Source organism: Macaca mulatta, chromosome 5, assembly GCF_049350105.2.
Source record: "Macaca mulatta isolate MMU2019108-1 chromosome 5, T2T-MMU8v2.0, whole genome shotgun sequence".
Taxonomy (NCBI): domain Eukaryota; kingdom Metazoa; phylum Chordata; class Mammalia; order Primates; family Cercopithecidae; genus Macaca; species Macaca mulatta.
The window spans coordinates 1,154,093-1,173,674 of NC_133410.1; the positions used below are offsets into that span (position 1 = coordinate 1,154,093).

The 19,582-nt window shown below is 52.8% G+C and overlaps 1 protein-coding gene across 6 annotated transcripts in view; it reads right to left on the bottom strand.

Moving 5' to 3' along the window:
* Positions 1-19,582, bottom strand: part of RNF212 (ring finger protein 212) — a 57,889-nt gene that overhangs the window by 19,117 nt on the left and 19,190 nt on the right. For all 6 annotated transcript variants that reach the window (XM_078002873.1, XM_078002872.1, XM_078002874.1 and 3 more), the window contains 6 exons: positions 17,273-17,329; positions 12,426-12,484; positions 8,121-8,173; positions 7,973-8,021; positions 6,189-6,234; positions 225-288 (listed from right to left, as the gene is read on the bottom strand). In XM_078002873.1, the coding sequence (XP_077858999.1) occupies positions 225-288; positions 6,189-6,234; positions 7,973-8,021; positions 8,121-8,173; positions 12,426-12,484; positions 17,273-17,329 (328 nt within the window). The remainder of the gene's footprint in view (positions 1-224; positions 289-6,188; positions 6,235-7,972; positions 8,022-8,120; positions 8,174-12,425; positions 12,485-17,272; positions 17,330-19,582) is intronic.

Consider the following 19,582-nt stretch of genomic DNA (forward strand, 5'->3'; position numbering starts at 1 on the left):
AGGCGCCCGCCACCACGCCCGGCTAATTTTTTGTATTTTCAGTAGAGACAGGGTTTCACGGAATTAGCCAGGATGGTCTCGATCTCCTGACCTCGTGATCTGCCCGCCTCGGCCTCCCAAAGTGCTGGGATTACAGGCGTGAGACACCGCGCCCGGCCTCAGGGAATATATTTTAATTGACACATGTATTGATTTGAGGTAAGGTTACAGGAAATTTTACTTACCCATGCGTCCATCTTGAGGTGGACTAATCACGGAGATTCTCGCAGGGCCGGCTGCTATCTCCGACTAAGAATGCAACAAGAAAACAATGGATAAAATTCCAATATTGCTGCTTACAAGATTCAGACTCCCAGTGTCTGTTAGGAATACATTTCCTGGAAGCCCATCTCCCTCATCTTTATCGCCCTCTGATAAGATCCTGTCTAATTTGATTCTGTGTCCATCTCCCGACTCTGCCTGCTGGTGGTAGAAGGGGTGTGGGTGGGCATTATCTATTTGATTCTCTCCGTTCCACCAGGGCCTATAACGGTGAATGGATAACGGGCTCTACTAGGAATTTTAGGTGAAAAAAACGAAGTCTGCAGCTGATGTTAGAGAATGTGAAATCCTGAGTAAATCATTCTTGGGTGCATAATTTTGTCACCTTGAAGTCCAGATGCCGACAGACAGGGTGGAGCTAACGCTGCTCGGAGCTGTGTGTGCTGGGCCCTGCTCTGTGCCCACCCTTCACCCTACCCAGCAACCACAAGGCCGCTGCTGCCACCCTCCCTCCTCAACCCACAGGAACCTGTGAATCCACAGCTGCCAGCCCAGGTTCTGAGACTGGTGAGGGAGGCTGCTCTGCTCTGAGTCCCTCCTGCCTCTCAGTGCGACCTGCAGCATGGCAAGGTGCTATTTCTAGTTGCTGCCCCTTCCTGGGCTCGCTCCTCTGGCTCTCAACTCACTGCTGGCATCTCCTGTTCCCAGGCTCCTTGCCTCACCCCCGCTGGTCCTCAGGTTCTGCCGTCATCAACTGTGCCCCGCCAAGACCTCTGCTGCCCACCTTCCTGGCTTCTGCCCCTGGCACAGCCATCCCACAGATCCTTTAATCCACAGGCCCTTCCAGTACACCATGGAAGCCCCTCTGTGTCCTCGTGGCCTCTCGAGCAGCACAGCAGCGCCCTGCTCCGGGGACACTCTCTGCCACACCCTTGGCCCTACTCTGCCAGTCCTCTGCTCCTGCTTGCTGGCAAGACTCTAACCTTGGAAGGATGGACACCCCCCTGCTTGGCATGGCCCTCTGAGCTGCCTGCAGGCCAGTGGTCTCATGGAGCTATCCACGGGGCGCATTCCCCATCCACCCGAAGCTCATGACCTCACTCCCACCCCCAACAAGGCAGAATCTTGTGAAACCGGGAGCTTTTGTCTCTGTACCTTCAGCCTCTGCCTGCCATCCTGTGAACACCAGACGTATTCCTGCCTTATCAGGACAGGCTCCAGGTACTTCCTCTCACCTGCCTGGAGTGCTGCTATGCCATCATTTCTGGATCCTTCCCATCTGCTAGGATGTCTTCAATATCAAGTTCATCCTAAGAATCCCCTTGACATCACCGCCCCTTTGAACTACGTTCCATTTGCTGCTCCGTTTAGAGAAAATCTCCGTAGAGATTCGAGTGCTCGTGTCTTTCCCCGTCCTGGTGCTGTCTGATAGCTGTGAGTTACAGAAGAGAGTGGTGCAAATCTTTCTTGTCCATGGGCCGTGGCAGACTTGGCTGGGCAAGACACTGGTTCCTGCCATGTGGGAGGGGCTGTGTACCCATTGGTGTGTTCACATCTGCATTCCTGGCTGCCTACACACATATTTGCTCTTTGGATTCTCCTTTAAACCAGTTTTCACATTTAACTGGTGGTGTATTAGGCCATCCTTGCACTGTGATAAATACCAGAAATTGTGTAATTAATAAAGAAAAGAGGTTTAACTGGCTCATGCTTCTGAGGGCTGTACAGGAAGCATGGCAGCAGCCGCTTCTGGGGCGGCCTCGGGAGGCTACAATCAGGACGGGAGGCCAAGGGGGAGCAAGCGCATTGCAGGGCAAGCAGGCAAGAGACTGGGGGACAGTGCCACATGCTTTTAACTAGCCAGATCTCATGAGAATTCGCCCACCACGGCAAAGACAGTACCAACCATCAGGGATCTGCCCCCATGACCCAAACATCTGCTACCAGGCCCCACCTCCAGCACTGGGGATTATAATTCAACATGAGATGCCAGCAGGGATGAATACCTAAACTCTATCAGCTGGTTTCCCTCATTAACTCAAAACTTCTTCTTTTTTTTTTTTTGGAGACAGGGTTTCACTCTGTCATCCAGGCTGGAGTGCACTGGGGCAGTCACAGCTCACTGCAGCCTCAGCCTCCTGGTGGTGATCCTCCTACCTCAGCTTCTCAGTAGCTGAGACTACAGGTGTGCACCACCATGCCCAGCTAATTTTTTGTAGAGATGGGCTCTTGTCATGTTACCCAGGCTGGTCTCAAACTCTTGGGCTCAAGGGATCTGCCTGACTCAGTTCTCAAAGTGTTAGGATTACAGGCGTGAGCTACTGTGACTGGCCAATTCGTAAGCTGAAGGAAGTATGTGAATGGCATTCATTTTGTATTTGTGAGTCATTATTTTACCTTTTCAAAAAGATACGTTAACCCTGGTCAATTTTACATAACAGAAAATCCCATGCTCATTTAAGGTGAACAGATTTATCTGTTAATTATCTTAATTAAGTTAATTAAGAAATTATCCAGCCAAGCCTCACACACCGTAGTCAACACTTCCATCTCCGTGTGAAAGCAGACTCTCCCTCGCCTTCTCAGGCACCTTGTCCAGGAAGGTGGGGGCCTTAGGCTCTGCTTCTCCTCCTCCCCAGTGCCAGCAGCCTGAGGTCCCCAGGCCTGGAGCAGCAAGGGTAGAGGAGGAAGGAAAAGAACCAAGCCTCTCTGGGCAGGCCCAGCTGTGTCCCAGGCGCTCTCATGGGATGGCACTGGCTTTGATTCTCCAAGTCCACCCAATGACAGACACTTGCACTGTGGCCCTCCCTCTGACGAGCCTTCGGGGCAGGAACCCCACCAAGAGCACCCCCGATAACGCTCTTTCCTATGCAGCCCTCAACAGTGTGGGAGGTTCACCTCAAGAGGCCTGTACACTGCTCTCCGCAGGCCACAGAAGACCTCGGTCTGCAGAGGCAACAGGTGGTGTCCCCAGAACCTCTGCTCAGGCTGAGGGTTACCAGGAGCACCTCTCACTCCACGCAGTCATGTGGGGCAGGGAGGACGGGAGCTCTTTCCAAAGGAACTGCTACACACATCCACTCCGGGGTGACAAGGCATTTCAGGAGGTGAAAAACTGGTTTTAGACACTCTCCTTGAAATTTGCATTCTGGTGTGGCACAGGGGTGGGCAAACTATGGCCCGCAGCCTGTTTTTGTTAATGAAGTTTTATTAGAACACAGTCATGGTCATGCCATTAGCTTCTGTACTTTCTATGGTTGCTTTTGCAATTCCATGACAGAGTTGAGTGACTGTGATGGACTGTCTGGTCTGCAAAATCCAAACGTTTTACTATCTGGCCCTTTACAGAATATGTGCTGGTCGGGCACAGTGGCTCACGCCTGTAATCCCAGCACTTTGGGAGGCTGAGGTGGGCGGATCACGAAGTCAGGAGTTTGAGACCAGCCTGACCAATATGGTGAAACCTCATATCTACTAAAAATACAAAAATTAGCTGGACATGGTGGTGCGCACCTGGAGTCCCAGCTACTCAGGAGGCTGAGGCAGGATAATTGCTTAAACCCGGGAGGCGGAAGTTGTAGTGAGCCGAGATCTCGCCACTGCACTCCAGCCTGGATGACAGAGTGAGACTCTGTCTCAAAAACAAACAAACAAACAAACAAAAAACACAAAAACCCGCACCCCCCCCCCAAAAAAAAACAAAGAAAATGTGTGCCCATGTCTGGTCTTTGCCCCTCACCTAGGAACTTTGATTCATTACATTCTGGTTCCTCAGCAATAATTTCCAACAGTAGCACCCAGTGAAGTGTCAATCAATTTAGCCTGCCAGTCTTTTCTTTCTTTTAGAGACAGGGTCTCACTATGTTGCCCAGGTTGGTCTTAAACTCCTGGGCTCAAGTGATCCACCTGTCTTGGCCTCCCAAAGTGCTGAGGTTACAGGCGTGAGCCCGACGTGCCTGCTGCCTGCCAGTCTTGAGTATTCTCTATTCTCGTCAATTACTCAGATCCTAAGGAAAGGTAGAAAGCTGACCTGATAGAACCAAGTTCTTCCTCCTTAAGCTGTGGGGACTTGGAGGCTGTGAGTTCATCCATTAAACAAGGTCCTAGTGCACCAAAAGACAGCTGGAAGCAGGTATCCAGCCTTGGGGGAGCCAAGGCAGGTGGTAGGGACCTACAGGCACCCAGGGGAGGGTTCCATAAGAGCTTCCAGCAGGGCCTGAGGGGGCAGGTGGCATGCTCGGTGTGGGCCAGTTGCCTTGGGACACGGGCACCCACGAGGCAGTGTGTCCCTCTGGAAGCACGGCTCCAGTGCTGCCGATGTGTATGGGTGCGGCCATGAGGATAGAGGAGGTGAGCTGGGCAGGGAGAGGACGCGTGTGCTTGACCCAACTGCCAAGGAACTGGCGTTTCTCTTTCACCGAAGCTGTGGCGGCTCTTCATTCCCTACGGAGTCCAGTTCCGCCTTCTTATCCTGACTCCAGGTTCCTCCATCATCTGGGTCTGGGTGGGATTACTCATGTCACAGGGCTGCTAGGACGACAGAGTTTCTATCTATAAAGGCTCGGAACAGTGCTTGCCAATGAGCCACACTGTGTCGCACAACACGAAGCAACACATAAATCAAATAAGCCAATCACTGGCACTGTGGAACACAGGCATTCACTGCCACCAGAACCCACTCGGTTTTCCTGCCTTTGCTCCTTGGCCCCCTCCTGCCCCACGTGTTTTTTAAGGCCTGATCCCTCCCATGGGGTGCAGTTCACTGCCCTGAGTCCTTCCCAAACTGCCTCCTCTCTCCTGTTTCCGAGCCACCTGGTGTGTGGCTGCTGTGCATCTGGCGCCGAGCTCTGCCGACCCAGGGAGACGACGGGAGAGCGGGGCCTGGAGTCTCCCTGAGTTCCGGGCAGGTTTCCTCTGGTCTTGCTTCTCTCCAGCTTGAAGTTGGTGCTTCCTGTTTCCCAGAATCCTTAGCTTTTCTGACCCATTTCTTTTCCTGGCCTGACAAAGTTTACTGTTGTCTTCTTTGGCACTGTTTGGCACTTCATGAGACAGCAACTGAAGGCAGGTAAAGCACAGGGCCACCAGCTTTGCTGCCATTTCTGTTTGACACCAACAGGGACCAGCACGGGACCAACATGGGAACAGCGGAGGATCAACGCAGGATCAACCCAGAACCAACATGGGACCAACACAGGGTCAACACAGGACCAACATAGGGTCAACACAAGGTCAACATGGGACCAACACAATGTCAACACAGGACCAACACAATGTCAACACAGGGTCAACGCAGGACCAACACAATGTCAACACAGGACCAACACAAGATCAACACAGGACCAACATAGGACCAACACAGGGTCAACACAAGACCAACATGGGACCAACACAGGGTCAACACAGGACCAACATGGGACCTGCACGGGAACAACACAGGACCAACACAGGGTTAACACAGGACCAACACAAGGTCAACACAGGGTCAACACAGAACCAACACAATGTCAACACAGGACCAACACAAGATCAACACAGGACCAACATAGGACCAACACAGGGTCAACAAAGGACCAACATGGGACCTGCACAGGAACAACACAGGACCTGCGTGGGACCCTGCCACACTCTGTCTGCATTTGCTTTTGTTTCTCCAGATGCAACTGCAGTCCCGGCCGTTCAGGCAGAACAGGAGGGTTCTCATGACCCAGCTTACAGCCACAGCCCACCCCTCTCACCCACGGGGCCAGCACATGATGCAGGAGCCAGCACATGACGCAGGGGCGCTGTGCAAAGTCTGTCTACTGTTGCATGGTGCAAAGTCTGTCTAATGTTGCATGAGCAGTGATATTTTTCAGTACTGAGGAAAATGGGAAATGCCACGTCTGGTACACGGGAAATGAGGAACTCGGCAGGAGAGATGCACTTACTTTTCTAATCGGAGAAGGAGAGAGATCAACTTCCATTGACTCCAGTCTGTTAAACACACAGTGAAAGGCTTTGAGTGAGCTCAGGACTTACCCATAATGTCAGTTGAAATACACACAAGACGAGACCATGCATAAATGTCTAAATCTTCCTCTAGCTTCGTGCTGCAGCCAGAGTTTAGCCACTGAGGCATCTGATCACTGCCATTTCCCTCCCTCTTTAGGGCCACCTGCCGTCTGTACCAGGATGTAGCCTCTCCAGGACACAGAGGTCGCTGGCTCACCCGCCCTGGCTGGGCTCTCTCTGACATGCCTCTCTTGCACCTCTGCACACTTGGCTTCTCCCTCCAGACCACCCCTTCTCTTCTCTCTGCCAACGCCTGCCTGGAGCCTGCTAGACTAGGACGTCCTGAGAGTGGGATCCCGAACTGATTTCTGTTATCACTCGCTGCCTGGCCACACATACCACACCATGCACGCTCACTACACACTAGTTCCTTCATTTGCCAAAGGGAGACAGGAAAACATCGGATTCATTTTGCATTGGCCCCCTCCTAGCCCTGCCATCCTTATGGCTCGCGATCTCTGCAGAAAGAGGCTCACTCTTTTCCAACAGCTCCAGCAAGAGTCCCATGGATGACTCCCATTAGTCCAGCCCGGCTGGAGTGAATTTTTCTAATTTTAGGTGGCCTCAGCAACCATTTTGATGACAGGTTTAACTTTCTCATACCAGAGGCAGGGCTCAGTCACCTTCAACAGTTTTCAGTTCTCCACCAGCTCCCAGTGCCTCAGTGTGGTCCATCCGGACACTTGCCTCCCAGTGGCCGCCTCCCTGTGGGAGGGTGGACAAAACCCACTTGGCTGGCCCCGCTGACCCCTCACCCTGCACGGACCATGCAGATGTGCCACAGTGATGCCCTCAGTCACAATGGGACCCATGGAGCTCGTGCCTGCCTGCTCTAAACCCACCAATTAAAACTCCCCACGAGAAACTTGCCTGGATGATGCCCTGAGCCTCATTAAAGGTGCTGGCCCACAGGGCCCCCCTCTCTGCCTGACCCTTCTTTCCTGCCTCTTGCTACCTGTGGACAGAGCACTGTCCTCCCCACGCATGGCACCCTCCCCATCCAGGACCTGTGAGTAATAAATCTGAGTGTGTTTCCTTTCACAGGGTGGACTGAATTTGTGCCTTGCATCTGAAGAGCTAGGAGCTACCCCAGGCCGGGTTTTCTCTGGGACACTGGAGGGAATATGAGGGTGGGCTCCCTTTGCCAGAGTCATGGCCCGGCAGGCATAGCCTGGAGACGGGGCAGACACAAGTCACAGGGCATCTGCCAGTACGAACGTTTCCTGTGTGAGGGACCCCCAGCCACGGGTTGGGTAACGGGTTCAGGCCATCCACCAGGTGAAAGGATTCCATGAAAGGCACCAGGTCAGCCCCTTAATTTCCTATTAGGGCAGGGCTGTCAGCTGCGGGGCACTGGATCCCCAGTTTAGCTGGGGGGGGAGGGGGCACGCAGAACACTGGGTCACATGATCATTCCCAGACCAATCACTGTGGCTGCAGGGATGGAGTGCTCTGATTGGCCAGCCTGGATCACACACTTAGTTTGGGACCTGAGCCTCACAGGGATATGAAATAAGTACCAAAATGAGTTGATGTCCAGTCAATTGTCTGGACTAGCAAAACCTGGGGGCTTGGAGGGGGGATGGGGTTGGGATGGGAAGGGAGGTGCAGAGGCGGAAAGACCTGCGGGTCCTGTGATTTCTGCGAGCGACCCACGTACCTGTCGGGGGTTGATGAGTGAGGTGGCAGCAGGCATCCGTATGGCTTTGCTGGAAGAGTGATGACGAAAATGCCAACGTCAGTGCACACAGTGTGATTCAGCAACATGCATCTCTATTTTGTTCTCTTTCTGGCATGATTTTACTTACTTGAAACTGAACTTTTTATTGTGCTGAAAGTTGTTTGTTGTGATGATCTCATACTAAATAGATGGAGAAAAGGTATTGAATTAAACCATAAAAACTGATGTCCCCCCAGGTCATTCCAACTGAAAGTGAATCAGTGAAATGTTCTTACTGGGTTTGCAAAGGGCATTTCACAGGAATTCAGCGGTTCCCAAAGTGTCCTGTGAGTCCTACAGCCCTGCTCCTCCCCAGCGCGGAAGCCGAGTGAACTCAACACTCACTGCCATTTACATCACTGGCTCTTGCAACTACAACTGTCACTCAGCACACGGCCACCGCTGGTGTTAAAGCTGTGAAATGAAGACCTGACAACAGGAGCCACTAATGCACCAGCTTTGAAAGGCCACCAAGAGGCCAGCCATGGTGCCTCTTGTCCGTCATCCCCACACTCTGGGAGGCAGGGGTGCGAGGACTGCTTGAGCCCAGGAGTTGGAGGCTGCAGTGAGCTGTGATTGTACTACTGCACTCCTGCTTGGGCGAGAGAGCAAGAACTCATCTCAAAAAAGGAAAAGGAAGGGGAAAGGAAAGGGAAAGAAAAAAGGCAAGAAAGAAAAACAGGCCAGCAAGAGAAATATGGACAAGTCACTTGGTCGCGTTTTCTGGTCTAGCAACCCTGGACTGATCTCCATGATGGCCAGTAGCAGAGACCGCCTGCTGTGTCCTGTGACTCCCGGTCACAGAAGGCTGCTGCACCTGGGTCCTCTCTGCCTCACGGGGCCTGGTGGACACGCTGAGATGCACGTGTAAGACTGGGGGAGCGTGTCTGTTTCCGCAGACACACTGTTTCTGTGGACACACTGAGGTGCATGACTGCAGATGAGGGTGGGGCTGTCTCCTGGCACCGAGTGCCCGTCTATGCTGGCCGGGTTTTGAGATGCGAACAGTCTGCCCTCAGCAATTTCAGTTTGGGACCAAGCTAGCTAGGAATAGGCAGTTGTGCAACAGCTCAACCACTCGGACCTCCGCTGTGCAGTCACCTGCTAGAGCCCACCCTGGCACTGCCCCTCAACCTCCTCACCCAGAGTCACTTATCCCGACAGCCTGTGTCCCGGCCTGACATAAAAGTTCACTTTCTGCCTCTTCTCCCCCGACACAGAAGCTCCCAGAGGACGGGCACTTGGCTCGCTTGGCTTACTCCGAATTGCCAGACCCCAGAACAGCACTGAGAATGCATCTGGTGCTCAGTAAACACTGGCTGTTGTGTGGCTGACTGTGGTGGGTGGAAGTACCTGACCTTCTGCGTCTGGCAGGGCTGTGGCCTGGTTCCTCTGCAGGGCACTTGCTCTTGCTTCCAAACCACTCTAAAACGCACTTTGTTTCGTGGGAGCAAGAGGACGATGACAAAAACAACGATGACAACAAAAGTGGGTAGCATGAACGCCACCACAGTGAGGCTGGGCAAGACGGGGTCGGGGGCAGTGGTCTGGGGCGGGTCAGCTGGGCTCGCAGAGCACACGGGAATCCTCTCTGGAGGAAAATGCAGGCGATACTAGGTATGTAGGGAGTGGGATTGACCTGTGCCACCTCACCAGAGATCAGCAGAAACACACCTCCTCCAGCAAGAGTGGAAGAAAAGAAGGCAGATTTGGATTCCTGAGGGTATCAGGTAAGGAACATAAAAAAGCTGCCTGTGAGATGACTACATAAAAGACGAAGATGCAACAATGAGCAAAGATTGTTTTCCAAATGGTGAAATGAGCAGGGATGTTCTAGAAATGTTAACTGTAATGGACAGAACAAAAACTCAATGGGGGCCGGGGGCGGTGGCTCACTCCTATAATCTCAGCACTTTGGGAGGCCCAGGTGGGCGCATCACCTGAGGTCAGGAGTTCAAGACCAGCCTGGTCAACATGGTGAAGCCCTGTCTCTACTAAAAATACAAAAATTAGCCGGGCATGGTGGTGGGCACCTGTAGTCCCAGCTACTCCAGAGGCTGAGGCGGGAGAATTGCTTGGACCGGGAGGCGGAGCTTGCAGTGAGTTGAGATTGTGCCACTGCACTCCAGCCTGGGTGACAGAGTGAGACTCTGTCTCAAAAACAAACTCTCAGTGGGGTTCACTGGCTTAATTTGAAAATCCGGGAGCTGGAAGAAGCAACCAGCATGTGACCAGGTGGCCTAAAACGATGGAGATCACAGCGGAGGCTGATGTGGAGGGCAGGGAGCTGCAGGCCGTGGCCGGGGATGCAGAGGTACTACTTGAAAAGATAATGGGCAGGAATTTTACAGAATTGATGCAAAACACGAATCCACAGAATGAAAGAAAATTATACACCAAGAAGGAAAAAAATGAAAGTAACTCCACACTTTGATGCATTTTTTTTTTTTTTTTTTTTTGAGAGACAGAGTTTTGCTCTTGTTACCCAGGCTGGAGTGCAATGGCATGATCTTGGCTCACTGCAACCTCCGCCTCCCAAGTTCAAGAGATTCTCCTGCCTCAGCCTCCTGAGTAGCTGGGATTACAGGTATACACCACCACACCTGACTAATTGTGTATTTTTTTAGTAGAGATGGGGTTTCTCCATATTAGTCAGGCTGGTCTCGAACTCCTAACCTCAGATGATCTGCCCACCTTGGCCTCCCAAAGTGCTGGGATTACAGGCGTGAGCCACTGCGCCCAGCCCCTTTGATGCATTTTAAGTATCTGCCTTTCCTCTTGTGATGCTTTAAAGGAGGAATTTGCAAATGGGGCTACCTAGTAAATGTAGGAGGCTTTGCTGTCCACATAAAGTCTCTGTTGCAATGCATTTACAATCTTCTAAAAATGTAAAAGCCATGCTCAGTTTGGAGGCTACATGAAAATACGCTGTGGCCGGGTGCAGTGGCTCACGTCGGCCATTGCAGCACTTTGGGATGCTGAGGTGGGAGGATCACTTGAGCTCAGGAGTCCAAGACTAGCCTGGGTAACACAGCGAGACCCCATCTCCACAAAAAACAAAAAAATTAGCTGGGTGTGGTGGTGCATGCCTGTGGTCCCAGCTACTTGGGAGGCAGAGGCAGCAGAATCACCTGAGCCTTGGGAGGTTGAGGCGTGAGCTGAGATCACACCACTGCACTCCGGCCTGGGTGACAGAGGAAGACCCTGTCTCAAAAAAAAAAAAAAAAAAAAAAAAAAAAAAAAAAAGCCAAGGAAAGGAAGGAGGAGAGAATACACTGCAGGCTGGATTTGGCCTGGAGTTTCCTTGCTGACGCCTGGGACACACCCTTGACAAGACAAGCCTGTGGTAACTCCTAGAGCCCAAAATAATGACAGGGAAAGAAGCCCTTTTCACCAGAGGCCATCAGAACCTCGTGTCAGGAGCAGGGCCACCAGCCAGTGTGACTGGCGTCCCCAGCTTCCCTCTGGCCCCACGGCCCCAGTGAGGCCGTGCCATGCTCAGCTGCCTGACACAGCAGGGAGGCGGGCACCTACACACACGCTGGAGGCTCACCCACTCCTACACACACGGCCAATGGGAGGCAGACAGGGCTCCTGACTCCTCGACCTTCACGTTAGTGTGCAGCCACCAAACAGGGACTTGTGACTATTCAACATATCTCATAAAATCTAAGGCATCACCGAGTGTAAAATGCGCAGCATCTGTGTATCACTGTGGTAACTGAACTCTGGCTGTTACTGATTCCAAATTCCAGAAACACTGACTGCAGTAAAAGTGCATTCAGAGCAGAGGCAATATGGCAAAGGCACAGGTGAGCTAAAATGTACAAGAAAGGAGGCTATCAAATGGCTAGATTTTCCAGATACTGAAATGTAATGCTTTAAGTCCCCATTTTGGTTAATCCTAGCAACTCTGGACGTTTCTCCCTAAGATGCATCACGCATTCACAGCAGTGCCTTTAGACACAGAACTTGCCACATATATGTACCTTCCGCAAACGGCTACAACTCCTGGCAGAAAGCAGGCCGCCAGGCTGCAGGTAGAGTCCCGCAGTCCCTGGCTGCAGGGCCACCCTGCCTGTGCTGGGTCACTCTGGAGAGGCCGAGGGTGCCTGCTATTCTCCCAGGCCCCTCCCACTGCCTCAGGAATCACTGGGGCAGCTGCCCCAAGGGGAACCATTCATGTCTTTTTCACTTTTTCTTTTTTGTCTCCCTTCTTCCCTTCGGTTTTCCCACAGCATTTTTGCTCTGACAAAAGTTTCAGGTAAATGAACGAGCTCTTCCCTCTGCATCTGAGGTCGTCTTTCTTTCTTCATCTTGGAGAGTCAGACCAATGCATGTGGCAGTGGCTGCCCCCACTGCGCACTCACGGCGGGTCAGGGCGGGGGCTTACCTTTGCAGCTGTTCTATCTGCAGCACCGACTTCCTAAGGGATTCTTCCAACCTAGAAATCTAAAGATAATTGCACAACCTCTTGTTATTAGACAGGCTATGCTGAGCGACACTGTGACCCTCTAAATTTCTTAAACCATGAATCAGAATGTGGGTTACTCTGCATGGAGTTGCCCTCATGCTGCTCATAAGTAAATCTGCCTGGAGTCTGGTCCATCAGATACTTAGGAAATTGGCCTTGGGGGGCCATGCACAGCTAAGTCAAACCGAAGCCCCAGGAGACAAATTTCAGCGCTGCACCCTCCACAAGCTGACATGATGCAAATTCAGTGTCAGCCCTTCCAGGGGAGCACCCAGCCTCAAAGTCAGACACAAGCACCTTTTCCACACACGGTCACTGCCAGGTCATCTCACAGCACAGCCTCTGCTGTCAGGCTGGAACCCCGCCCTGTGTGTGGGAGCTGCCAGACCCTGAGGGAATGACTAGAGTCTAGGATCCCACTGTCCAGTCTGTAATTATGACTCATGCCCATCCTCGAGGTTTGCTGGGAGGATGTGGAGACAACAGACACAAAATATAACAAAAGCTAAGCCCAGGCTGGCTCCTGCAAGAAGCTTCCAGGCAGGGTTTTGGGTGGTTGTCAAGTAACAAGGGGCTGTGGTGGGCCTGGGAGGGGTAGGGGAAAGAGGATGGCATAGGGGTGGCAGGACAGGGGTGGGGGTGAGAGGATGGGGTGGGGGAGAAAGGATGGGGTAGGGGTGAGAGGATTGGGTGGGGGTGAGAGGATGGGGTGGGGGTGACAGGAAGGGGTGGGGTGAGAGAGGATGGGGTGGGGGTGGAAGAACAGGGATGGGGTGAGATGATGGGGTGCGGGTGAAAGGATGGGGTGGGCATGAGAAAATGGGGTGGGGGAGAGAGGATGGGGTGGGATGAGAGAGGATGGGGTGGGGGTGGAAGGACAGGGTGGGGGTGAGAGGATGGAGTGGGGTGACAGGATGGGATGGGGGAGAAAGGATGGGATGGGGTGAGAGGATGGCATAGGGGTGGAAGGACAGGGGTGGGGTAAGAGGATGGGGTGGGGATGAGAATGGGATGGGGGAGAGAGGAGAGGATGGGGTGGGAGAGAGAGAATGGGGTGGGGGTGAGAAGAAGGCATGGGGGAGAGAGGATGGGATGGGGGAGAGGGGATTGGGTGGGGGAGAGAGGATAGGGTCGGGGAGAGACAACGGCATGGGGGTGGCAGGACAGGAGTTGGGGAGAGTGGATGGGGTGGGGAAGAGAGAATGGGGTGGAGTGAGAGGATGGGGTAGGGGAGAGAGGATGGGGTGAGGGAGAGAGAATGGGGTGGGGGTGAGAGGATGGGTGGGGGTGAGAGGATAGGGTGGGGGAGAGAGGATAGGGTGGGGGAGAGACAATGGCATTGGGGGTGGCAGGAGAGAAGTGGGGGTGAGAGGATGGGGTGGGGGTGACAGGATAGGTGGGGGTGCCAGAATGGGGTGAGGGTGATAGGGTGGGGTGACAGGATGGGGTGAAGGTGACAGAACCAAGGTGGGGAGTGACAGGATGAAGTGGGGGTGACACGACAGGGGAGAGCTGACAGGGTGGGTGTGACAGAAGCAGGGAAGGGGTAATAGGATGGGGTAAGGGTGGGTGTGACAGAAGCAGGGAAGGGGTAATAGGATGCGGTAAGGGGGTGACAGAATGGGATTGAGAGGTGACGGAATGTGGTGGGGGTATGATATGGTTTGGCTGTGTCCCCACCCAAGTCTCATCTCAAATTGTAATCCCATGTGTCAAGGGAAGAATCTGGGGGAGGTGATTGGATCATGGGGGTGGTTCCCCCATGCTGTCCTCATGACACTGAGTTCTCACGAGATTTGAAGATTTAAAAGTGTTTGGCAGTTCCCCTCCACCCGCTCTCCTGCTGCTAAGTAAGATGTGCCTTGCTTCCCCTTTGCCTTCTGCCATGATTCTAAGTTTCCTGAGGGCTTCCCAGCCACGCAGAATTGTGAGTCAATTACACCCCCTTCCTTTATAAATCAACCAGTCTCAGGTAGTTCTTTATAGCGGTGTGACAATGGACTAATATAGAAAATTGGTACCGGTAGAGTGGGGCACTGCTATAAATATATCTAAAAATGTGGAAGCAACTTTGGGACTGGGTAATGGACAGAAGTTGGAACAATTTGGAGGGCTCAGAAAAAGACAGAAAGGTGTGAGAAAGTTTGGAACTTCCTAGAGATTTGTTGAATGGCTTTGACCCAAATGCTGATAGTGATATGGATAGTGAAGTTCCGGCTGAGGAGGTCTCAGATGGAGATGAGGCATTTATTGGGAACTGGAGCAAAAGTCACTCTTGCTATGCTTTAGCAAAGAGACTGGAGGCATTTTGCTCCTGCCCTCGAGATCTGTGGAACTTTGAACTTGAAAGAGATGACTTAGGGTATCTGGCAGAAGAAATTTCTAAGCAGTAAAGCGTTCAAGATGTGACCTGGCTTCTTCTGAAAGTAAAGTCATGTAAGTGTTCACAAAGAGATGATATGAAATTGAAACTTATGTTTAAAAGGCAAGCAGAACATAAAAGTCTGAAAAAATTGCAGACCATGCAGTAGAAAAGAAAAACTCATTTTCTGGGGAGAAATTCAAGCTGGCTGCAGAAATGTGCGTAAGTAACGAGGAGCCAAGACAGTGGAGAACATGTCTCCAGGGCATGTGAGAGATCTTCACAGCAGCCCCTCTCATCATAGGCCCAGAGAGAAAAAAGTAGTTTTATGGGCCAGGCTGAGGTCCCCTGCCCAACTCTTGTGCAGCCTCAGGACATGGCACCCTGCATCCCAGCCGCTCTAGCTCCAGCCATGACTAAAAGGGTCCAAGGAAAAATTTGGGCTGCTGCTTCAGACGGTGCAAACCCCAAGCAATGGCGGTTTCCATATGGTGTTGGACCTGCATGTGTGCAGAAGACAAGAGTTGAGGTTTGGGAACCTCCACCTAGATTTCAGAAGATGTATGGAAATGTCTGGATGTCCAGGCAGAAGTCTGCTGCAGAGGCAGAGCCCTCACGGAGAACCTCTGCTAGGGCAGTGCAAAAGGGAAATGTGGGTGGTTGCTCCCACACAGAGTCCCAACTGGGGTGCTGCCTAGTGAAGCTGTGAGGGCCACTGTCCTCCAGACCCCAGAATGGTAGATCCACTAACAGCTTGCACTGTGTACCCAGAAAAGCTGCAGGCACTCAACCCCAGCCCAGAATGGGGCTGTACCCAGCAGAGCCACAGTGGTGGAGTTGCCCAAGGCCTTGGGAGCTCCCTGACCCTTGCATCACCATGTCCTGGATGTGAGACATCGGATAAGAGGAGAAATTTAAGATTTAATGGCTGCCCTGCTGGGTTTTGGACTTGCATGGGGCCTGCAGCCCCTTTGTTTTGGTCAATCTCTCCCACTTGGAATGGGAACATTTACCCAATGCCTGTACCCCCATAGTATCTTGGAAGTAACTAACTTGTTTTTGATTCTACAGGCTCACAGGTGAAAGGAACTTGCCTTGTCTCAGATAAGACTTCCGGCTTGGACTTCTGAGTTTATGCTGGAATGGGTTAAAACTTTGGGGGACTACTGGGAAAGTATGATTGTGTTTTGAAATGTGAGAAGGATATGAGATTTAGGAGGGGCTGGGGTGGAATGATGTGGTTTGGCTCTGTGTCCCCATCCAAATCTCATTTTGAATTGCAATCCCCATGTGTCAAGGGAGGGACCTAGTGGGAAGTGACTGGATCATGGGGGCAGTTTCCCCCATGCTGTTTTTGTGATAGTGAGTTCTCATGAGATCTGATGGTTTAAAAGTGTTTGGCAGTTCCCCCTGCCCTCTCTCCTGCTGGTATGTAAGACATGCCTTGCTTCTCCTTTGCCTTCCGCTATGACTGTAAGTTTCCTGAGGCCTTCCCAGCCATGTTGAACATGAATCAATACAACCTCTTTCCTTCATAAATTACTGAATCTCAGGTAGTTCTTTATAGCAGTGTGAAGACAGACTGATATGGGGTGACAGGACAGGGTGGGCGTGAGGGGTGACAGGATGGGATGAGGGGTGATAGGATGGGATGGGGTGACAGGACAGGGTGGGGGTAGCAACATGGTGTGAGTGGTGACAGGATGGGATAAGGGTGACAGAATGGGATTAGAGGTGACAGGACAGGGATGGGGTAACAGGATGAGGTGACAGGATGGGGTGAGGGGTGAGATGGGGGCGACAGGACAGGGCAAGGTGACAAGACAGGGTGGGGGTAACAGGATGGAAGGGGTAAGAAGGGGGTGACCGGCTGGCAAGCAGGGCCAAGGGTGATCTGTCTGCTCCAGGTCTGGGTGTACATAAAATGTTCATGCACAGACAGGAGGCAGCAGGGTCACACACTGGCTTCCGTACTCAGGGAATGGCCCCAGGGTCCCTTGTCTTTAAAGCTGGGTTCCTGACTTTACCGACTACATAACCTTCAAAGTTTTTTAAAAAGGACTTGTTTTTTAAAATGGGATGGTTGAGCAGAGAAGCCTTCAAGCTGCCTCCCAAGCTCCCAAGACCCCGTGGTTGACCCCAGTGGCTGAGGGGATAAACGTGGCTGGGCAGGGAGGCCCATGTGGTGCTGCACCCAGTGGGCTACTTGGTAACTACAGACAAGGGTTGGGCCAATAGGCTGGTCAGAAGGGGACAGTGACAATGTCCCCATAGCTGGAAACACGCAGACAAACAGATATTGCATCTAGCAGCCTGTCCCCTTTGAGAACAAGGTGTTAACAAGTCTGACATTTAAATCTAAAGGTCAAAATAATTCAAGTGACAATGAATCTATTCGACTTACCTTTTCTCTATAGAAGGCTAACAATCTCTTCCTGTGTTTTTCTTGAAATTCTGAAACCTGAAAAGATCATATGTTTCAGCTGCTGACACGGGTACATGATCTCTGTGGCTGGAAGTTTTGTTGGGGGAGGAGGAGGCTGGAGGGACTCTCAGAACAGCTCACAGTGCTTGTCTTATGTGTGTCCTGCCCCCACAGATGCCCATGGCCAGTGCTTGCCAGGGCAGACACCCCCCGCGGGTGGGCAGAGAAGGTGTGAGTGCCAGCAGGCAGGGCCAAAGGCAAACACAGGGGAGGCTTAACAGGCACGACAGGAAAGTCTCCCCAGCAACCTGCTCCATTCAGGTTGTGAGTGGTGCTCCCTCTGGGCCAACCACAGGGTGCTGTCCCTCTGATAATGGCCACTGGTTTGAGGAAGGGCCTCCTGACCAAACAGGGCTGGACCAATGGCAGGGGCAGATGGAAAGAGAGCTGGCACACAGAATGAGGCTAAGTGAGACCCACAGAGCTGGCAGACGCCTAGTGGGCCTGTCTGCACTCCCAGAGCCAGCCATGCCTGACACCAGCACCCTCCCATTTACAGGAGCCCCAGATTCATGTATGCTGTCTAGACAGCTTGAACTGGGTTTCTGAGAGAACCACCAGAAGCAGGAAAGACAGGCCTGTGATTTCCTCAGAGGAAGAGAGAGCTATTTCGTATGAGTCAAGTGTTCAGACAGTGGTGCCTACCCTCTGGAAAGACCAGGCTGGAAAGGCTGACAAATAACAGGGCTAACTGTGGCTCCATTGCTACTGAAAGTCAGCGTCCTCTAGCTCCATCCCCCACTTCATTCCACCCCGCCATCTGCGGTGATAACACAAGCACAAGGGAGCGGCTTGCGTCTGCCCATGGCTCACTGGCCCAGTGCAAACACAGGGCAGGCGTCTTCCCTTCTGTGGAAAGGCAGGCCCAGCACACACCAGGCCTTTGTTCCCAACCTCCTCCATGACAGGCCATCTCCAGAAGACGGGGCTGCACAGGGGCCCTCCTACAGGACAGCAGGGATGACAGCCTCGTGGTCTCCGGGCTGCTGCGTTCTTGGAGTGACTCGGAGCTCTAGGGTTCTCCCCTACTCGACAAGGGGACCGCGTCTCCACCAAGGAGGGAAGACAGTCTTGGGTACTACGCCATGGGCTATGAAGAGGAGTGGACAGAAGGACTCCGCAGGCTGCCCTGACTCCAGTTCTCGGGCACATCGCAGGCCACGGCCAGGGCACCTTTCCAACCTTTGCTGAGACTTCTCAAGTCCTGCTGCCTGTTGGGGACACCTGCAAGCGCCCAAGCCCCGCTCAATTGTGCCTGTGTGGGAAGCTTCTCCAAAGCACCCTCAGCAGGAACATTCCACCCTGCAGGGAAGGGCCTCTGCTCCTCAGCTTCACATGCTTGCGGAGGAACCTACCAGCAGACGTGCCTGATCCCGACTGTGGGGGTACCGGTCTCGCTGTTCTCAGAGAAAGGCCTTGGTGAGATGAGGTCAGACTGTGGCTGGCTCTGATTTGGCAGGGCAGGTGTGGCTGCAGCAAGGACTGGGCTGCAGGGCAAGTCTCCAAGGGGACCTGAGCAGCAGATGGGGTGAGTTCAACTGAGCACAGAGCTGGGGAGCCTCACATGAGCTTGGGGGGCAGCCAAGACCCACTTGTCCGGGTGTTGAGGGGTCTACAGCAGCCTCCAGGGCTCCACTAGGGGGAGCCACACGGGCCTGCAGCATCATGCCGCCTCCGCGGTTTATCTGGCCTGGACTCTGACCAATGTTGGGGCCCAGAGACTTGAGACACTGGGTGTGGCCTCAGAAGAGGGTAGATTTTAATACTAAAACAAAGTTTAAAAGCGATGGTGAGTGTTTATCCTGCAGAGAATATGCCTCTTGAACTGAGCCAGAGAACAGGTCAATGAAATCACTGCAAAACTCCAGGGCTGCGATGGTCACAGAGGCTGTGCTGGGCCAGGTCAGCCCAGGGCCCCAAGGAGGAGCTGCCCGGTGCTCATGCGTGCTTTGCCCACATCCTGCAAACCAGGAGGCTGTGAAGGCCTGAGAGTGAAGGTAGTTGGGAGACAGTGCAGGTCACTCATGCGGACTCTCGCCAAGAGGCCAGGAGAGGCGGCTGCCTGGTCCGAAGCACACTTCTGACTCTTCAGTTCACTACCAGTTCCCCTCCACAGAGTGGACTGTGCCTGCATTCGTCAACATGAGCTCCTGACCACACCAGGACCAGTGTCTGCATGCTCAGTGCTGACGAAGCCTGAGGTAGGGCAGAGGCTGGGTGGATGGAACG